Source organism: Bos indicus x Bos taurus, chromosome 17 (assembly GCF_003369695.1).
Source record: "Bos indicus x Bos taurus breed Angus x Brahman F1 hybrid chromosome 17, Bos_hybrid_MaternalHap_v2.0, whole genome shotgun sequence".
NCBI lineage: Eukaryota > Metazoa > Chordata > Mammalia > Artiodactyla > Bovidae > Bos > Bos indicus x Bos taurus.
In genome coordinates, this window is record NC_040092.1 from 1,368,539 (window position 1) to 1,388,963 (window position 20,425).

General features: G+C 62.2%; 2 protein-coding genes across 4 annotated transcripts in view; one reads left to right on the top strand and one right to left on the bottom strand.

Moving 5' to 3' along the window:
- Nucleotides 1–20,425, top strand: part of BCR (BCR, RhoGEF and GTPase activating protein) — an 86,496-nt gene that overhangs the window by 25,032 nt on the left and 41,039 nt on the right. The window contains exons 1-2 of one of the 2 annotated variants that reach the window (XM_027566144.1): nt 14,088–14,127; nt 14,668–14,834. In XM_027566144.1, coding sequence (XP_027421945.1) covers nt 14,103–14,127; nt 14,668–14,834 — 192 coding nt within the window. In that variant the 5' untranslated portion in view covers nt 14,088–14,102. Of the gene's footprint in view, nt 1–14,087; nt 14,128–14,667; nt 14,835–20,425 lie in introns of those variants that run through there. The other variant, XM_027566143.1, reaches the window with a different exon arrangement.
- Nucleotides 1,314–10,132, bottom strand: LOC113907244. Of its 2 annotated transcripts, none has more exons than XR_003515136.1 (2): nt 8,738–10,132; nt 1,314–2,529 (listed from the first exon to the last, which is right to left on the bottom strand). XR_003515136.1 is itself a non-coding variant. In XM_027566145.1 (2 exons), exons 1-2 carry the CDS (start codon nt 9,073–9,075, stop codon nt 7,535–7,537), a joined length of 741 nt encoding a protein of 246 aa, XP_027421946.1. In that variant the 5' UTR covers nt 9,076–10,132; the 3' UTR covers nt 7,147–7,534. The 2 variants fall into 2 exon arrangements, 1 of the variants encoding a protein (XP_027421946.1); XM_027566145.1 differs by lacking the exon at nt 1,314–2,529 and adding an exon at nt 7,147–7,937.

Consider the following 20,425-nt stretch of genomic DNA (forward strand, 5'->3'; position numbering starts at 1 on the left):
AGCCCCAGGAATCCGCGTGTTGGCAAAGATGTCCACGTTTGGGGAGCCCAAAGCCTTCCCCCCACCCCAGAAATGCGGGCAGGAATTTAACGTGCAGCTGTGGCTGCCCTGCTGGGACGGCAGAATCCATAGAGGAGGCCTCAATGGGGCAAAGACGAGGCTGAGCGGGGAGGGCATGGCCCAGGGCAGCAGGGAGGTGCTCCCCGGCATCGCGAGCTGGACACTGAGTTGTTGGGGCCCTGGGGCTCCCCAAGGGCCGGCCCATAGCAGTCAGCTGGGCCAGGCTCGGGGGCTCCCGCAGGAGAAGCCACTGGAGAGTTGGGGCGGCGGAGTCACCAGCACCCTCGGAAGGTGTGGGGCGGGAATACCGGGAGCACTGTCACACATGGGAGATTCCTGGGCAGAGGTGTGAACGCCCGCCGCCCTTCCCCACTCGCCACAGCCGTGCTTTCTGCACAGAGCGCATGCAGGGGGCTCGTCCAGGGGTCCAGAAGGCAGATGGGCCCGGAGGGCGGGATAGGGATCTCACGACCTGAGGGACATCCTGGCAGTGACTTCTTTGGTCGGGGTGGGGAGTGTCTGTTTTCTTTTGTTTTTTAAACTTTCTCTTAGAATAGTTTCGGCTTCACTTTGAGAAGAAGGTCCGGAGGTTTCCCGCATGCCCCCACACGGGCACAGCCCCCCACCATGCGGGTGGGACGTTTGTTACCATCGATGGGCAGAGTCTGGTTTCCTGTCAACGGGACCTGCTGGGACCCCCACCCCACCCCACCCCACTCCCAGGGCTGACAAGGCCCCCAGGGGCTGAGCTGACCTAGCAAGGGTCTCAGCACAGCTCTTGGACCCTGTGAGATGGTTCCGCCTCCGCAGAGAGCCTTCAGTTCAAGGACTGTTCCGGGGCCTCCTTGGTGGTGCAGGGGTAAAGGATCCACCTGCCGATGCAGGAGACGGGTTTGATTCCTGATCCAGAACGATCCCACAGGCCCCGGAGGGCTAAGCCCCGGAACCACACCCGCTGAGCGCACTCGCCTCAGCTGCTGAAGCCTGCCTGTGCTGAGCCCCTGCTCTGCATCAGGGGAAGCCACTGCAATTAGAAGCCCATGCCCAGCGACTAGAGAGTACTCCCCGCTCGCTGCAACCAGGAGAGAGCCCGTGTGTGGCAGTGAAGACCCAGTGCAGCCAAAAATAAAAGCCATCCCAGAGACCAAACCTGCAATAACTCAGGACCTTGGACGTTCTCAAGGGGCCCCATGCTCCTGGGATTTGACCAGCCATCGATCTGGGGGCATCTCAGGAGAGAGCGAGACACTGAATCAAAAGGGGGAGAGGTTTTCTTCTGGGTGGGGGAGCCGACGAGGCCAGCACTAATGATGAGGCAGCCGAAGACCCAGCACTGAGAACGCACGTGAAAGCGGCTTCTCCTCGCAGAGCCTCCCTGGATGCGACTGTGTCCCGCTCCCTGACAGCTCGTCCACGTTTCAGCAAGCTCGCAGTCAAGATGTCCTTCCTTCTGGCCCCTGGGTAGCTCAGATGCTTGCTCATGCCCCATCCTCTCTGCGAGGCTGGACCCCAGGGCGACGCACCCCCGGCGGCTCCCTCCCCGCCTCCGCCTGAAGACAGCGCCCGTTGCTTTGCCGGGTGGACGCCGGCAGCGAGAGGCACCTTCAGTCCCAGTCTGCACGCACGCTGTCCAAAGCCGCATCTCCAGTGCGTTCTGCCAGGCCCTGCTCTCTGCCCCTTGAGGCGCTCGGCATGTTCAGGCAGCTCCGGGACTGCGTGGCTTTTGGCTTCGAGGGGACTTTTCCAAGCTCAAGGTGAAGATGTGTACACAGCAGGCCGCTCCTTGCTCAGAGTGTCCTGTCGCTCGGGCGTATGCAGGGCCGCCTCCAGTCACCACCCGCCGGACCTGCGCCTGGTCTCCAGGCAGGTCTAACGTCACTTCCGCCAGACCTGGGTCTCCGGACTCACTCTTTCTGGCCCCTTTCAGGTGGAAGTGAGGGTGCTGGCATTTTCATGGTAAACCTAACTCGAAAGATAAAACTGCCCATCATGTACGTACAGCCATTCTGCTGGGGCCTCTGCACCTCTGCTTTATATCCTGAACAGGGTGTGGGGGGGTCGGACACCTTGTTTCTGCAAAGAGCCAGCTGTTAAACATTTTCAGCTCTGCAAGCCAGGTGGTGTGTGTTGCAGCTTCTCAGCCTCACCAGCCCAGATTGAAAGCACCTGTCTGTCTTGCGGAGAGTGCCGCGTTCCAATAAAACTTTATTTACAAAAAAGCGAGCCGTGGGCCGGACCAAGCTGTAGCTTGCTGACCCTGGCCCCAGTAACCAGGAGGGGCGCCACCTTCCTCTCCTCAGTTTCATAACCTGGCTGTTCCTTGCCGTCACCATAGACCGAGGAATTTGTCACACGGCTTGGTCGCCTCTTCATCTCTGCCAAGAACGCACTGAGACAGGTGACACGCCATGAGACAGAGACGTCCGCGGCCTCACGTGCACTCACTCTCAATGGGAGAATGACTGGGTCCTGTGGGAAGAAAGTTTTCTAAAGGGAAAATTCACGTCAGTCATGGCAGCACAAGGCCTGATCCAGGATCTTGATTCATACGTAAGGAGAGATTGTGCTGGAAAACAGCACACGGGGCGCCTGAAGGAAGTGAATCACGGAGCCTGAGGAGGCGGCTTGCAGGGTTTCTCAGGAGACGCCTCGCCCTGCCCTGCCCGGGGAGGGGCCCCACTGCAGCGGGGCCTCCAGGTCCCAAAGAAGGAGAGCAGGATGTGGGCCAGGAGCCTGCCAGCCTGGGTGGAGGCTGTGTTTGTGTCGGCCTTGCTTGCCTGGTTCCAGAGGGCTCTGAGGCAGCCGTCAGAACTGGCGTGGCGTGAACCAAGACCACGGCGGGGAACCGTGAAGGCCCGAGGAGGGTCTCAGGCCCTTGGGGTGCACCAGCCGCACCGACGGGCCCCCAGGCTTCCTGATGGCAGAGCCTGGGAAGGTGGACGCGACCCGCATGCCCGCTGTTGTTGGGGGCGGGGGCAGCTGGGGTGCAGGATAACCGGGCGGCTGGCAGTCGCACACCCTGGCCTCCTTGAGACAAGGGTTCTCCCCCAACCCTCCAATTGGCTGGAGCAGGAGACCGTAGAGGCTGAAAATGAGGACCCTGGGTCCCCCTGGCTGCCTCACAGACTCCTAGGGATGCCCCCCCAAGGGAAAGCCCCGATCAGCCACCAGCACAGACGGGCAGGAAGGCGCTCAGACCACACCCCTGAGTCCCTGGCGTGAGACCTGGGAGCTGGGGCCCTGGAGTCTGACCTTTGACCTGGCAGGGGTCGTGGCCAGCTGGCTGCCGGCCTGGTCAGAGAAGCAGGGTAGGAGGGTGTCCACCGAGTGGGTGGAGCCCGGAGGTGCACAGAGAAGGAGCCCCGAGTAACACGCGTATGCGTTGCCCTGGGCTCCCGGCCCACCTTTGGTCCAGGCCCTTCACGGTCACGTGTCCCCCGTGTGTGCACGGAGGGAGGGTGCCTGAGACTTGGGGAAAGCTGCTTTCCCTCACTGCTCCACACGTGGCTCGGGGGAGCTGACCTTGGGCCCGCTGCAGGCAGCCAGGCTGCCGGCCCCCTGATGCCCAGTCTCCGAGGGCACCGTCTCCACGCACGGACGCCCAGAGGACCAGCGAGGGCTGGGCTTCAGCCCCCTGCCCTGGGCTCATCACTGGGGCGAGGGGACCCTCCCACCCCGATGAGTGAAAGGGTCATCCCTGGGCAGACCCAGCACCATGGCAGGTGGGCAGGTGGGCCCCCTCGCAGCCTCTGCCCACCCTGCGGATCACAGGGTGGCTCAGAGTCAGGGATGCCCGATCCTGCCAGAGCCAGAGGTGAAGCTGAGCCCAGGAAGAGCAGCATCCACCCCATGGGCTGCCAGCCGCCACCCGCAGTCTCCCGAGAGCCCTGCAGACAGGTAACCAGGTCAGCAGGGCTGATGCCCGCTGGGAGGCAGCCTGGGTAGGAGTGTCCTGGGGACCCCGGGGCGGGTGGTGCCCAGCGCAGGAGTGACTGCGAGGCGGCAGGTGCCCAGGGCTCCGCACCCACATGTCTTCCTGTAGTGCAGTCTGTGCCCGAGCGGCCCGTACAGGCCACGGGCTTCCTCTGAACTGGGCCGGCAGCTGAGATAAGGGCACCCGGGCACTCGCTCTGGGCGGCCTGGGGCCAGGCACCAGGGCCTCTGCCCCTGGGAAAGGCAGGGCCAGGCCCCACTCCAGGGCCGCGGAGGAAGAGGAGGCGAGCCCTGGGCGGCTGCTGCGGGAGAGGGTCCAGCGGGGCCTGCAGACCCAGTGGGGTCTCAAAGCAGGTTCGCAGCTCCTGGCTGGGCGCCCAGGCCACCAAGGGGGGCCCTGCCGGTCGGTGATGCCCCCCGCCCCCAGACCACAGCCCGGTGGCTGGTTCCCCATGGCCGTGCCCAAGACGCCGGCAGTGGGGATGTGCTGTCCTCTTGGCCCTTCCTCCCGTGTCCGAGCCGTCGGCCAGTTCCTGTCGCCTGTCAGTGTCACTTCTCCCTGAAGCCGGGCCCTGTACCCGCTCCCCTGGAGTGACCGTCACAAGCCGGCCGCAGTCCAGCTCCTCACCCAGACGTGCCGCCAGCGTCGCCTGCCCCTGGGCCCACCCTCACGACCTCCGCAGCCCCCGGCTCTCCCAGCAGGACTGCGGCCCCCTGCTGTGTTCCGGCACGTCACCCTACCCGAGCGTGGGTCCCCTGAGGCTCCCACCCCTCCTTCCGTGGGGGTGTCCCTGCTGGTTCCTCTGTCCCACCCGGCCCTCACCCCTGGAAAGCCCTCCGGTCTCCTTGGCAGCCCTCTCTCCGCTGGCTCTGCTGCACCTCTTCCAGGCCACAGGCTGTGTCTGCTCAGCCTCCTGTGGGTGCCCAAACAGAACGACCGCAGGCTGTGGCTCAGACGACAGATGTGAATCGTCTCCAGTTCTGGAACAGAGGCAGGGCAGGGCCAGGCCCTCTGGAGGCTCCGAGAAAGTCCTTCCTCCACGCCCAGCTCCGGGTGGCCCTGTGCACCCCTTGGCTTGTGGCCTCACCCTCCCAGTCTCAGCCCCTGTTTTCACTTGGCCTCCTCCTCCTCTGTCCTTCCCAGGGGACCTGGCATCTGCTCCCTCACCCCGTGGTTACTTCCTGGGGGAGACTTCCTTCTCTGCTGCCCACCTAGGGGGTCCGGCTGCCCCTCGTCGGTTGCCTCGCCACACGATTCCTGGGGTTCTGCGGCTCTCAGGGCTGGGGCTGGGTGCCCCTGCCATCCTGCGTCCGGCACTGTGCCGGCCCGAGGGACAGGCTGCTCAATAAATGTTAGTTTGATTGTCTGGAGCCAGACTGCGCAGTGTCACAGAGTCAGGCTATGCAGAGTCCGGGTCACGGCTCGGCCAAGGGCTGCGGCTGCTCCCAGCTGGTCCTGCAGCCTCTGTCTGGGCCCGAAGCATCGGTGACCTTCCACCTCCCACCCCCCGGGGGATCTGGGAGCCAAAGGCACAGTTGGGTGGGTCCTCAGAGACAGAGGAAAGTCTTCTGATGATATGGTGGGTGCTGTTCGGGGCATGTGGGCTTTGGTGCTGGAAGGCCAGCCAAGTTGACCTGATAATTTGGTCTCCACCCAGCTGGGTGGGACAGGCTGTTGTGGCCTCACCCTCAAGAGCTCAGCCTGGCTCAGGGCACCTGGGGCTGCCTGGAGGGTGGGGCAAGCTCAGGCCCCTCCCAACTGCGTTTTCTGGCCTGGGGGCGGTCCATAGCCAGCCTGGGGCCTTCTGTGCCTGGCAGGGAGTTGCCAGGCTGGTTCACAGTCTGGGTGGCTGCCTGAGGGCTGGCAGGGCTGGCTCCTGGGGTGCCCTCTCTGCCCCTCCTCCTCCCACAGAACCCCGCTGGGCTGCAGGGGCCGACTGGACAGGGGCCATCTCTCTGGAAAAGGATGTTGACCCGTGTGGTGTGGCTGCAGGAAGGGACAGCTGCCAGCCTGCCGGTGGAAGAAGGCAAAACAGAGGAACCACCCAGCCGCGTCAGAACGCGCAGCCCCGGCTCTCTGCCCGTGGTCGCTCGGGGTCCCGGTGCCAGGCCGTCCTGACGTCTGTCCGGAACGACGCTCTAGCTCGTCAGGAAACAGCTGGATTATGTTCCCAGGTTCCCGGTTTAAGAGGCAAAAACAGTTTTTCCGTTTTGTACGATGGAGATGAGATTATGTAACAGAAGAGGAAAGGTTTTCACGTGAACGGCTCAGGGGTGCAGTGTTGGGCAGCCAGCCGCCTCCCCTGTCCACTTCCCAGTTTCATCACCCCAAGGAAGCCCCACACTCCCCGGGCACCTGCTCTCTGCCTCTGTGGACCGGCCTGTTGTGGACGTTTCGTGTACATGGGGTCAGGCCGCTGCCTGGCGTTTGGGGGCTGCCCTCACTGGGGCTCAGCTGGTGAATCCGCGTGCAGTGCGGGAGACCTCGGTTTGATCCCTGGGTTGGGAAGATCCCCTGGAGGAGGGAAAGGCTACCTACTCCAGTATTCTTGGGCTTCCCTGGTGGCTCAGCAGGTAAAGAATCCGCCTGCAATGCGGGAGACCTGGGCTCAGTCCCTGGGTTGGGAGGATCCTCTGGGGAAGGGAGAGGCTACCCACTCCAGTGGCCTGGCCTGGAGAGTGCCATGGACTGTACAGGGCACAGGCTCCCAAAGAGCCAGACACGACTGAGCGACCTTCACTTCACTTCCTGCCATAAAGCTGGGGAGGTTCATCCACGCTGTGGTCTTCCTAAGCCAGTAATCTTCCTTCCTACGGATAGACCACTTTGGTATGTCCATGTGTTTATCAACAAGTCGGGGTTTTTTTTTGTTCTGTTTTTACTAGAGTATGATTGATTTAAAGTGAAGATGGCAGACGGTACAGAATCTGCCTGCGACGTGGGTTTGATCCCTGGGTCGGGAAGATCCCCTGGAGAAGGAAATGGAAACCCAGTCCAGAATTCTTGCCTGGAGAATCGCATGGACAGAGGAGCCTGGCGGGCTGCAGCCCCCGGGGTCGGGAAGAGTCAGCGGCGACGGAGCGACTGGCGCTCTCAGGTCGTCGACTTACGAGGTCGTGTCGGTCCCGGGCGTACCACAGAGGCGACTCGGCTGAGCTTGTACTTGTTTATTCTGGTTTATAATCGAATCCGTCCCTTGCTCTGGCGGTGCTGGGGCTTCGTTGCCGAGCGTGAGCTCTTCTCTGGTGGGGTGAGCCGGGCTCCTCTGGCGCGCAGCCTTCTCCTCGCGGCAGCTTCTCGTCACGGGCACGGCCCTGTGGTTGTGACCCACGGGCGTGGCTGCTCTGAGGCCTGTGGGCTCTCCTGGGTCAGGGCTCAAACCCGCGTCTGCTGCGTTGGCAGGCGGGTTCTTTCCCACTCGGGACGTCCCTGTGTACTCTTTCGGGTCCTTTGCTCGTCCAGCTTGTCACGGAACATTGGGTCGAGTCTGTGCTCTACAGCAGGTCTCGGTGATCTCCAGAACATTGAGTCGAGTCTGCTCTACAGCGTCTCGGTGGTCTCCATCTCATAAGGCAGAGGGTGCGCGCGCACGCCCCAGGCTTCCTTCCTGACCCATTCATCCGCTGATGGATGCCTGTGTTGTTTTACATTCTGATTGTTCTGGAAATGTTGCGAAAGAACGGGTGCACGTTCTGGTAGTAAGTTTCGGTTTGGACGCCTGCTTTCACCTGAGTTACACGTACCCAGGACGTTACACATGCCCAGGACGAGAATCACGGAGTCACGTGGCTGCCACTTTGGCTTTTGAAAAATGCCTTTGCTTTGAAGTGTTTGTAAGTTGACTGAACTGGGCAGCTCACACAGACAGACCCGGACGCAGTTCCTCTCTCTCTGGGACTCAGTGTCCCCGTCTGAAAAACAGGCGTCTGGAAGTTCCTGCCTCCTAAGGGGACGGAGGTGGGGGGGGAGTCAAGGAGCTGATATGAGTGGCCAGCCCTGTGCTTGGCCCAGAGGCAGTGTAGGGCAAAGGTCAGCGGGAATTTTACAAAAATACCCACTTGTTACATCAAAGATGTGAGAGTTTTCCACTGTTTGGAAAACTTACTTTCCTGAGCAGCACAGGCATTCCCTGACTGTGCTCCAGGCGCTGCCACAAATACAGGAGCCAGCCTGGACCCCGAATCTGCTCTCAGCGCATGGGACAGCGGGTTGCTGCTGCTGCTGAGTCGGTCAGTCGTGTCTGACTCTGCGACCCCATGGGCTGCTGTAGCCCGCCAGGCTCCTCTGTCCGTGGACTTTCCCAGGCAAGAACACTGGAGTAGGGGAGCCATTCCCTCCTCTAGAGGAGCTCCCCCACCCAGGGATGGAACCCGAGTCTCCTGCACTGCAGGCGGGTTCCTGACCACCGAGCCCCCAGGAGGGCTCAAAGCAGAGGATGACTGTGGGTCCAGGGCCAGCTGTGTCCCGTGGGGACTGTGGGCCCCTGACCCCCCACACCCCGGCGTTCTGAGCCTCTCTCAGAGGAGCGAGCCGACCTTGCAGGGCCCCCGCCCCACCGCTAGCCACCGGGAATGCGAGCGTCGAGAGTACCCAGCCCAGCACCGCCAGCACCGGGCTGGGCCAGGGGCCAGGACCGCGGGCGGGGTGTGGGGCTGGGCGGGGAGGGCGGAAGCCTGAGGGGCCTGGTGGAGCGGTTCTCTGAGCTGACCGCCGGAAGGAAGCGGCCGTCTGAGCTGCTTTTACCTTTGTGAATAAACACGTCCCGGCTGGGGTCTTCCTGCTGCACACCCCAGCCCTTGTGTCTTCCTGAGCCCGGGGGCGTGTCTTATCAGCTGGGCCGCTCCCCGCACTCTCTCCTTCCCTGGTGTGTTCTGGGCAGGAAGGCCACGGACCTTTGCTCCCCCAACCGAGGGCCGCCCACCTGCGGACTCGCCCCGGTGGCGCGTTGGCCTGAGGGCGGGACCTAGGCTGGGATCCGGAGGCCGCCAGGCGACCCAGGCTGGAGCTGGGGACGCTCCAGGCACGTCGGGTCCAGGAGGCTCCCCGCCTTGCTCGTCCGCCCCCAGGACACGAACGGCCATGGTCCGAGCTCCGTTTTGCACATGTTCCCGCGGAACCCTGCGGCGGGGTTCCCAGGGGGCCGGGCAGAGGCTTCAGAGGGGGTCTCGCTCCATGTGGAAATGGGGAGGGGCATGTCGAAGTTCCTGGGGCTGCTGGTGCTTCCCGGGCAGCTGTGGCCGGGCTGTCTCAGGCCAGGGGGCGCAGCATCTGAGGGCTGCAGGCACGTGCTGGGCGGTTCCTGGGAGTGGTCTGCGATGGACCAGGTCCTGCCCTCGCGCGGGGATCGCACCCAGCCCAGGTGGGGGGTGTGCGCGTGGGCGGGGGGCATGCAAGCCCAGCGGAGACAGTGGGGCTGTGTGACGCCCGGATCTGCTCTACAGAGAAGGCCCAGCCTTCCCTTCATCGTCTTTATTGCTGAAGGAGCTCACAGGTTGGGGGTGTCCTGGAGCCCCGATGTCCCTCACCCAGGCCTCTCTCCGCCGCTCAGGCAGCACCCCCTTGGATGTTTCGATTCTGTGCTCATTTTCTGCTGATTTCTTTTTAGTTTTTACTGTAGTGCGGCTGCGTTACACTGTTAGGTTCCTGCTGCCCAGCAAAGTGAATCAGTTCTACATAAATATCCGCTGTTTTTTAGATTCTCTCCCCACGTAGGTCATCACAGACTCCTGGGTAGGGTTCTCTGTGCTGTCGAGGAGGGCCTTGTGGGTTGTGTGTCTAAGAGGCCATGGCGTGTATATGTCAGTCCCAGTCTCCCAGCCTGCCCCCCGCCCCCTTGGTAACCACAGGTTTGTTCTGTAAACGTCTGTAACTCTCTTTCTGCTTTGCCAAGAACTTAATCTGTGCCCTTTTTCTAGATTCCGTGTGTCTGCGATACTTGTTTCTCTCTTTCTGACTGACTTCACCCCCCGTTCCGTGCTAGTTTTGGCTGTGATTGCCGAGGGGCTGCTAGAGATGAGGCCCCTCTCGTCCGCTCCCCCGACATCGCCAGGGGGATGGGCAGGGCGGCAGGGCCCTTAGGCACGTGTGTATCTGTGTGTGCGCTCGGTCGTGTCCGACTCTTTGCACCCCGTGGACTGCATGTAGCCTCACAGGCTCCTCCGTCCATGGAATTTTCACGGCAAGAACACTGGAGTGGGTTGCCATCTCCTCCTCCAGGGGATCTTCCCCACCCGGGGCTGGAACCTGGGTCTCGCGTCTCCTCCACTGTCAGGAGGGACCCCAGGAGTGTGTGCCTACAGTCAAGTCTGCCGCTTGAGTCCTTGTGCGTGTCCAGCACGGAGGCACGAGGCACGTTCTCATCGCTGTGCAGCCGTCCCCGCTGTCCAGCTCCAGGAGTCGTCTTCTTCCTGAACCAGACTTCACCCTGTTAAACTATATCGCTCCATTCCCTTCTAACTGCCGCCCTGGTAACCCCTGTTCCTTGTTCTGTGTATACAAGTTTGTTTGGGGACCTCATAGAGTGAGCACTGAAGAATTGATGCTTTTGAACTGTGGTGTTGGAGAAGACTCTTGAGAGTCCCTTGGACTGCAAGGAGGTCCAACCAGTTCATCCTAAAGGAGATCAGTCCTGGGTGTTCATTGGAAGGACTGATGCTGAAGCTGAAACTCCAATACTTTGGCCACCTGATGCAGAGAGCTGACTCATTGGAAAAGACTCTGATGCTGGGAAAGGTTGAAGGCGGGAGGAGAAGGGGACGACAGAGGATGAGATGGCTGGATGGCATCACCGACTCAATGGACATGAGTTTGAGCAAGCTCTGGGAGATGGTGAAGGACAGGGAGGCCTGGTGTGCTGCAGTTCAGCCCGTTAGTTCAGTCGCTCAGTCGTGTCCGACTCTTTGCGACCCCATGGACGGCAGCCATGAAATTAACAGACGCTGCAGTTCCCGGGGTCCCGAAGAGTCAGACACGACTGAGCGACTGAACAAGAGCAATGCGGTCAGAGGGTAAACCTGCCTTTCCGGGCCTGGCCGGGGTCACTCAGCCGCGTTGCTGCCGGCGCTGGACAGCCTTCCTTTCTAAGGCCGAGCGGTGTCCGCTTTGAATCCTGTGTCTGTCGTCCCTCAGCGGGCAGGCGTGTGCTCCCGCCCGTTTGGCCGCTGTGAATGTGGGCCTGCAGATACCTGGGCGTGACCCTCCTTTGAATTCCTCCTAGTCCATACCCGGAAGCGGGGTTGCTAGATCCTGTAGGTGTTCTGTGTGTGACGTTTTGAAGGACTTTTTTTTTTTTTTTTTTAAAAAAAAAACCAGTGTTGCCCTTCAGGTGTAAGAAGGGGACGTGAACTTGGCACCCCCCGGACTTACTCCTTTGCCTTTTCTGTGGGGTGGGGAGGCAGGCTGCCTTTTCTCCAGGCGTCAGAATGGATTGTAGATGCGCAGAGTGCTGGGCTGCTTGCCTGCAGAGGAGGTTTCAGGTTTCACTGTGTAAACGCTTTTCCACGCTTTTCCACACTCAGCTTTTCCACACTCAGCCAGAGCTGTGACTCAGCCCCATTCCGTCCCTCCTCCTCCTCTCCCCACTGTGAGCTGTTCAGCTGAGCCTCCTCTCTTGCCTGGTGGTTCAGCGGTAAAGAATCCGCCTGTCAATGCAGGAGACACCGGTTCATTCGGTTCGATCCTTGGGTCGGGAAGATCCCCCTGGAAGAGGGAATGACAACCCACTGCAGTTATCCTTGTCTGGAAACCCCATGAACAGAGGAGCCTGGCGAGTTACAGTCCAGGGGATCGCAGGAGTCAGAGGAGTGGAGGGCATGCCTTGCCTCTCGCTCTGCTGTGGTTCTGGGCAGACAGCGGCCTTTCTCATCCCGAATCGTGCCTTACACTCAAGACGGGGGAACGTCGGGTGTGGAAGCTGCAGAGCGAGAGGAAGACAGGTCCCGCGTGTTGCTTAGAAGCAGGAGGCGGGGGCGAGGGGCTTTCCTCCTGTGATACGCTTGCATCAGAACAGCCTGGGACGGGGTGGGGAGGGGCAGTCATCAAAATGAGGGGTGTCAAGTCCAGATGAGCAGGGCGGCAGACTGAGCCCTTGGCTGAGGACACAAGGGGTGGCCGGCTGGCCACGACCGAGGCTTGATGGCACTGCTTCCCTTAACCAGTGTCCACTGGGGAGATGTGTGCAGAGTGGGGAGACGGCTGGGTTTTCAGTTTCCAGGGCACCACCTTGTGACCCCTGGCGTCTGGCTGCAGACCTGGCCCCTCGGACTGGCCTGGCCGGGCGAAGCTTCCACGGCAGCACCGACAGCCAGCCCCTCTTGACACGGGCCAGCGGCCCCTCACCGAGGACTTCGGTTTACACCGGGCTTTAGCCCTGATGCTGTTGTGGAACCAGCACGTGAGGAAGTCACACATGTGAACACTTGCGGTTCTTGAGGGTGAGCCCTGGGGTCCCAAGCCTGACCCTGATATCCCGAGGTTCTCACTGGGGATTCCGTGTTGACTTGACCTGGGACGTGAGCTCAATGCGTTCACAGGCCTGGAAATCAGGTGACGCTCTCGGGTCATGTTCTTCCACAAAAGGAAGAATATGGTAACTTTTTACAACATGGTTATTAAAAAAAAAAAAGAAAAGCTGAAGGTTTCTTGGGACGTGTGGACGCTGGCCATTCTGCGCTAGCGGGGAGGGCTGGGCGACAGGGACGTTTCAGCGCCAGGCAGGCTCTGTCCGTGGTCTAGTTTCTGGGCCCAGTTTCATGTCAGCGAACCTGAGACGCGGATGGCTTGGGTGACCGGCGCTGTCTCAGCTGTGTTGCCACCTGGGTGGAACCGGAGCCTCTCGAGTCTGCGACCTTCCTCCCCGCCCCCCCGCCGGAGGACATTTATTTTCTTTAAAAAAAAAAAAAAAAAATGTGATTCCAGAAAGAAGAGGAACGCAGGATCAGACTTGTTTGGGGGGTGGGTGTGGACCAGGGTTCTGTGCCCCCTGCCCCCGCCCCGCCCCGTCCTCAGGAACGCTGAGTGAGAGCTAGCTGGGCCTTTGGGTCTTCTCAGGAGGCAGTGCTTGACTATGGCCTCGGGCTGCCCCCTCAGGACGGTACAGAACCCACCGTCCAGGGGCTTCCCTGGTGGCCTCGTGGTTAAGACTCCGATCTCCCAGTGCAGGAGGCGTGGGTTCCATCCCCGGTCGCTGAACTACGATCCCACATGCTGTGATGTGCGGCCAAAAATAATAAAAATTGAGACCCTAAAGTCCAAGGGCCGGAGGGTGACACCCAGCGCAGTGATCTTGGTCCCTGAAGCCCCTCGGATAGTGGATTAAGAGGTCCCAGGGTGCCTTGGTGCAGCCCGCAGCGTCCTCTGCGGCTCTCGCCCCAGAAGCGGCCTGAGGACCGGGACCCTCCTGTGGACCCACAGGCAGAGCCCAGCCTGGCCCTGGTGACGGGCCCCCGAGTGCAGACCCCAGGGCCCCAGGCGCAGCACCGGGCCGGGGGGCGGCGGGGCAGGCTCTCTGCCCTGGCTGGAGCCCCCGGGGGTCCTTCGCAGCCACCGGGGCCCAGGCCACCCCCTGACTCGGTCAGTAGGTGTGGGGCCCGCCTGGGGTACGCTTTCTGAGCCCCTGGGTGATGCTGGCGGGTAGCCAGGGCTGAGGGCCCCTGTTGGAGGACGGTGACCTTCCGGGAGCGGAGCTGGAGGGGTGGGGCGAGGCAGGGGCGGGGCAGGGAGTGGGGACTTTGGCCTGCAGGCGCCCGCAGCTCGGTGGCCCGTCTCGGCCTGCAGCTCGTCCCCGCGGCGCCCGTGGAAGGCAGTGAGGCCTGTCCTCTGCTCTAGTAGGCTCCGGAAAGCCGGTGCCAGGCACTGGGCCCCACCTGGCCGGGTCGGTCCGGGTGCTGCCAGCACGCAGAACATTTGGTGCCGGAAGGTGTCGCCACCTGGGGGCTGACCGCCCCGGAGGCCGCCTGAGCCGTCACCTTGGGCTGCCAGTGGGTGCGTCACGGTGACGTGACCGAGCCCCGTTGGGATGACCTCTTGGAAGGCCCGGGCGCCCTTTGAAAGGAGGAGTGGACGGGCGGCCGTGACGTGAGGCTGGAACGGGCCGGGCCCTTGCGGGCTGATGGCCCAGCCAGGGAGTCCGCTCGGTAAGAACGGCTCTGGGAAGCGGGCTCTGGAGCCCATGTGGCCTGTGATCTGTGGGGGCGGGGTGTGGGGAGTGCTGACTGGCGCCTGAAGGAACAGGGTGTCGGCTCTGTGGTCAGGTACCGCCCCTCCCCAGTTTGGGGAGAGCTTGCTGTAGGACAAGCCACGCTCTGCTCGTGGGGACTCTCAGCTGGGGGGCAGGGGGGCACAGCCTGTCTCCTGGCCTTGCGCCTGGGTCGGTGGGGTCACTTAGGATCCCCCCAGATGGGGCTGAAAGACGTCCCTGGACAGCAGGACTCTAGCATTTGGGGTCCACCCTTCAGGCCCCACTGCCCCCACCCGCGGGGATCAAAGGCCCAGCCTCACGTGTGGGGGGGGGGGCGCCCCACCCCGCCCACCTGCAGAGTCAGCTGTGAAGGTGAGGTCCGGCTCTACGAGGCCCCTGTTCCAGGCCGCAGGGGACAGGTGGGGTGCCATCCCCCCAGGCTGACAGCCCTCGGCCCCTCCCTGCCTCTGACGCCCCTGCTTCTCTGCACTTGCAGATGCGTTGTTCGGGACGCCACCGGGGTTCGGCTGTGCCTCGGATCGGGCGGAGGAGCCGCGCCGGCCCCAGGACGGGCTGCCCTACATCGACGACTCGCCCGCCTCCTCACCCCACCTCAGCAGCAAGGCCCGGGGTGGCAGGGACGCGGCGGAGCCCAGCAGAGCGGTGAGTCGGGGCGGGAGGGTGGGAGAGGGGGCCGCCGAGGGTCCAGTCTCCCTGAGGCCCTCGTCCCGGATCTGGGTGCATGGGGCGGGGGGGCGGGCGTGGAGGGCGGACGCGGGGTTCCCGGGGGGCGGAGGGCGGACGCGGGGGTCCCGGAGCTCTGTCTCGGCCGGCAGGGTGCACGGCAGGTCGGGTCCAGGCCCCCCCCCCAGCACACTAGCCCCCCCTCTTGCCCAAGGAGCTGCTGAGATGGCTCACCCGCTCTCTGGGGTCTTTCTCTGGGGGCCTGCCCGTCTTTAGTGACCCTCCCGCCATCCCCTCTGCTCTGCGATGGAACTGAGGCCCCGAGATCCGTGGCGAGTGGAAGCTGGCACCACCCTAGTGCCCTCCCTCGCGGGCAGTGGCCGTGAAGGCCTGACTCCTGGTCCTCGTGGCCTCACGCCTCAGGCCGGCGCCCCCGAGGGGCGTCAGGGCCCAGCCGGGCACCTGCTTGACCTCCCAGGCCCACCCTGCTGGGCTGAGCGCGGGTGTTGCCCCCGATGACCGACACCTCCCTCCTCCCACTCAGCTTGTTTCTGGGGCGTCTCCACCCCGGATTTAGCAATGAGAGCGAGGGCTGAGGTTTCCCCCGTGGCTGGGACCACATCTCCTCACCACATGGCCCCCCTGTGGGGCCGGCGCCTTCACTCAGGACTGCCGTTTTCCTTTGGCTTCTGTGATTTCTGGCTTCCCTGCTGGCCTAGACGGTAAAAACATCTGCCTGCAGTGCAGGAGACCTGGGTTCAGTCCCTGGGTCGGGAAGCTTCCCCTGGAGACGGGAAATGGCCACGCGTTCCAGGATTCTTGCCTGGAGAATCCCACAGGTGGGGGAGTCTGGCGGACTGCGGTCCGTGGGGTCGCAAAAGAGTCCAGACGTGATTGAACCACTGACACTTTGGCTTTCCCCCTGCCGGGCAGGCTTCTCCCCCTGAAACGGGGGCGGTAGGTGGGCGCCCGTGTGAACGCATGCCTGCCTGGTGCGGCTTACCCACACGGCCAGCCCCGGCGTTCCGTAGACGAAGAGACCGAGGTTCAGAGGGGCAGAGTGACTTACTCGAGGCCACACCGTGGCGGCTCTGAAGCCTTCCCCGCCCTCAGCTCAGCCATTCAGCCCCTGCCCTGCCCTTCGTGAGGTCTCCTCTCTCACCCTGCCTTGCGGGTGTGACTTGGGACAGACGAGCATCCTAACGGCCGATCCCTGGACTCGGGACGGTCCTCCCTGTCTGTCTGTGGTCCCGGAGGGCTGTCTTCCCCTGGCACGTGACCTCCCGCCCCTGCCCGGGCCCCTGCCCTCAGGCCCCCGGCACGCTGACTTGGGGTTGTGCCCCCCACCATTTACCCCCAGTTGGGGGCCCACCTGCTGGGGAGCCTGTCCAGACCAGGAGCCCTCAGACTCATCTCGCCTTACACGCACGGCGAGAGGGCTGCACCTGCTTGTCGGGCCTGGGGGCTCCAGCCCCAAGCGGGCACCTGGCCCAGGGGGCTTTCAGGAGGCACCTGGGGGAGATGGGGACGGGACCGGATGAGGCATGCGTGGTTTTGTTCCGGAAGCCCCGTGGTCCAGGGCTCGAGGCCCCGGAGACCGGCAGAGAGCTCTGGCTTTCTGGGGCCCTGTTGGCCACGCAGGGACACTTCCCTCTTTCGTCTCTGATTGTGGGTCTGAGGACGATGCGGCTGGGGCTTCCTGGCGCCCACAGGAAGCGCTGTGGTCTTGCGGTCGCCCGATCCTCCATCTGCCAGGGCCAGGGTGCCTGCCCGTTCCCCTCAATCCCGCCCCTCCAGGGTGGGGGCCGCCGAGCCTGGGCCCTTTCAGGGTGGCGGGTAGTGGGGGGTCAGGAGGACCTTCCTGGGGACCCATGGCGATGCGGGGGTTCGCTGGCCTACTGGGGGTGCAGGTCAGCTCCAGGAACACATGCCCGCAGGGTGAGTAGGGGTTCCCGGGGAGTTGCCCGGGGCACTGGGGGAGGAGCCAGGTGGGCAGTAGGGTGGGTCCTGTGACCCGAGGAGGCTGTCCCGGCGCAGAGCATCAGTGAGCACCTCCCTCCCGGTGCTCATCCTCAGAGGGGCCGCTGGGCGTGTCTGCGTTTCCCTGGAACGACGACTGTGCAGTGCCAGCTGGGGACCCAAGTCCCGGGCGAGTGCCAGTGGACACACGTCCCTCGTCTCCGCGAGGGACAGCGAGGTTACGCGTTCGTCAGCCCCTCGAGCAGGCTCCCGGGGAGCCCGGACCAGGGCCTCCGGCCAGCGCGTCCGGGGTGCAGACGAGCGTCCAGGCGTCACCCCAGCTGCCGTCCTGGGAGGGGGTAGCCTTTGTTCTGCAGCCGCGCTGGCCAGCAGGCCGTGACTGCCCCGGGGTTGGGGTGGGGGCCCTGCAGCTCTGGGCCTGGCAGCTGGCTGGCGGGCTGCCCCTCTGCTCCCCTGGCTCCCTCCCTCCGCTCCCCGACCTTGTTGTCACACTGGGGGTGGTTTTTTTTTTTTGCTTTCTTGGCCACAGGGCTTGTGTTGTCTTCCCCTCCCGCTCCCGGGCAGTGGAGGCCTCTTTCCTCCAGCTTCCTCCTGCCCTCTCCGCGTCCCGGGCGCCTGCACACACCCTTCCCAGAGCCTGCGCGTGTGCAGAGCAGGTGTGAACACCGCAGTCCCGCCCTGCCCTTTGCGCCCTCCGCCTGTCCCCTCCGCCCTCTCGCCTCTGGGTGGGGTAGCCGGTGCCCAGGCCCCTGTCCGCTGCCCCCTAGCCCCTCTGAGGCTCAGGAGAAGGTTCTAGTCTAGCCCTGGGCCTCGCTCACACGTTCCTTTACCCGGCCAGGCCCCTGGGAGCAGAGAGCAGGATGGGGCGCCGTCCTTTTCCACCCGGCTCTCCAGGCCGCAGGGCTGGGGAGCAGCTCCCCCGGGCACACAAGCCTTCACCCCGGCCATGGCGGGAGGTGCGAGCAGGGTCCCCTGGGAGCAGCTTCCCCAGGGTGCCTCCATTCGAGACATGACCTCCGTGGTCTGAGAGGAGAGGGGGTGGCTGGGCCCCCCCACCTGCACATCTCTGCTGATGGTGCTGGGGGCCCCGGAGCCGGCTGCCCGGACGGTCCTGGACCCCGGGACCTGCTCATCTGATGGACGAGGGTTCCCTGGAGGGACCTTTGCACCTTCGTGAAGGTGTGGCCACGCCAGGGCCCAGCCCGCGGTTCTGGGTCCTCTCACTGGTCGGTTTATTCCGTGGATCTTGGTGGAGAACCTGGGGCTCTGGGCGCCCTGGCCCGGAGGCTCCCGCTGCCCAGCATGGCCTGGACAGGGCTGTGGTGTGGGGCCTGGGTGTCCTTTCCCCAGAGTGGCTGAAAGCCAAGAATCCGATGGCTACCCCCCATACGTGTACACAGACACAGACAGGAACACGCATGAGCATGCGGGCTTTCAGGAGGCACCTGGGGGAGACGTATATGTGCGCGCGCGCATGAACACACACATGAGCGCAGACGTGTACACACGCATGAGTGCACGCACACACATACACGTGCATGTACACAGGAGCGCACATGTACATATACACACAAGCACACGTATGCATGCTTGAGCACACGTGTACATATACAAGCACACACGTGCGTGTACGCACGAGACACACACACACGAGCACCTGGCTTGTGCACACACAGCGATGCCCAGAGCAGAGTGGTGGTCCAGGCAGCCTTTCTGGGTGGTCCCAGCGGGCAGCCAGGATGCGCTGTAAGTCCCAAGGATGCAGAAAGCAGACACGGGGGCAAGTGGGAGCTGGGCTCCTTTTCTCCAGTTCGCACCTGGGCAGCCAAGGCTCAGGGCAGGAGGGCAGGGGCCTGAGACAGTGGGGCTCGCGGGGCGGGCCTGGCTGATGGCCGCACCCCGACCCCGTGGCTCAGCCCCGGTGCTTCCTGTCAGATCTGCCATTTCTCCACCACGAAGTACCTCCCTCCCGCCAGGCCAGGCAGGTGGGAAGGGCCAGTGGGGCTGGGGGTACAGAGGGGCTGCCCTGGGAGGTCCTGTTCCAGGTATTATGGAAACACACAATGGCGCTCATCTCACAGGCCACCAAGACGATGCTCAAAATCCTTCAAGTCCCAACAGTGGGTGAACTGAGAACTCCAGATGCTCAGCCTGGATCTAGGAAAGGTGGAGGAACCAGAGATCAAACTGCCAGCATCCGTCAGATCATAGAAAAAGCAAGGGAGTTCCAGAAAAACATCTACTTCTACTTTATGGGCTATGCTAAAGCCTTTGACTGTGTGGATCACACACACTGGAAAATTCATAAAGAGATGGGAATACCAGACCACCTGACCTGCCTCCTGAGAAATCTGTATGCAGGTCTGGAAGCAACAATTAGAACTGGACATGGAACAACAGACTGGTTCCAAATTGGAAAGGAGTACGTCAAGGCTATTTATTGTCACCCTGCTTATTAAACTTATATGCAGAGTACATCATGAGAACCGCTGGGCCGGAAGAAGCACAAGCTGGAATCAAGACTATTGGGAAAAATACCAGTAATCTCAGATACATAGATGACACCACCTCTGGCAGAAAGTGAAGAGGAACTAAAGAGCCTCTTGCTAAAGGTGAGAGGAGAGTGAAAAAGCTGGCTTAAAACTCATCATTCAGAAAACTAATATCATGGCATCTGGTCCCATCACTTCATGGCAAATCAATGGGGAAACAATGGAAATAGACACTTTATTTCTTGGGCTCCAAAATCACTGCACATGGTGACTGCAGCTATGAAATTAAAAGACCCTTGTTCCTTGGAAGAGAAGCTGTGACCAACCTAGACAGCATATTAAAAAGCAGAGACGTTACTTTGCCAACAAAGGCCCGTATAGTCCAAGCTATGGTTTTTCCAGTAGTCAGGTACAGATGGTGAGAGTTGGATCCTAAAGATGGCTGAGCATTGAAAAATTGCTGCTTTCAAATTGTGGTACTGGAGAAGACTCGAGAGTCCCTTGGACAGCAGGAAGATCAAACCAGGCTCTCCTGGCGTGTCAGTGATAAAGGAACTGCGTGCCAACATTGGAGACGTGGGTTTCATCCCTGGTCCACGAAGATCCCTCATGCCTCGAAGCAGCTAAGCCCTGGCACCACAAGTGTGCAGCGTGTGCTCTGGAGCCCGGGAGCCAGAACTGCTGAGCTCACGGCTGCGGCTCCTGAAGCCCCTGCTCGGCGACAAGAGAAGCCACTGCCGTGAGAAGCCCGAGCACAACTAGAGACTCGGAGCCCCTGCTCGCGACAGCTAGAGAAGAGCCCGCACAGCAACAAAGACCCAGCACAGCCAGGAATAAATGAACAAGTGAAATTATAACAACAGAAAAAGGAGATCAAACCAATCCATCCAAAAGGAAATCAGCCCTGAATGTTCACTGGAAGGACTGATGCTGAAGCGGAAGCCCCAGTACCTTGGCCACCTGATGCGAAGAACTGACTCACTGGAAAAGACCCTGATGCTGGGAAAGATTACGGGCAGGAGGAGAAGGGGACAACAGAGGATGAGATGGTTGGATGGCATCACCGACTCGATGGACGTGAGTTTGAGTAAGCTCCAG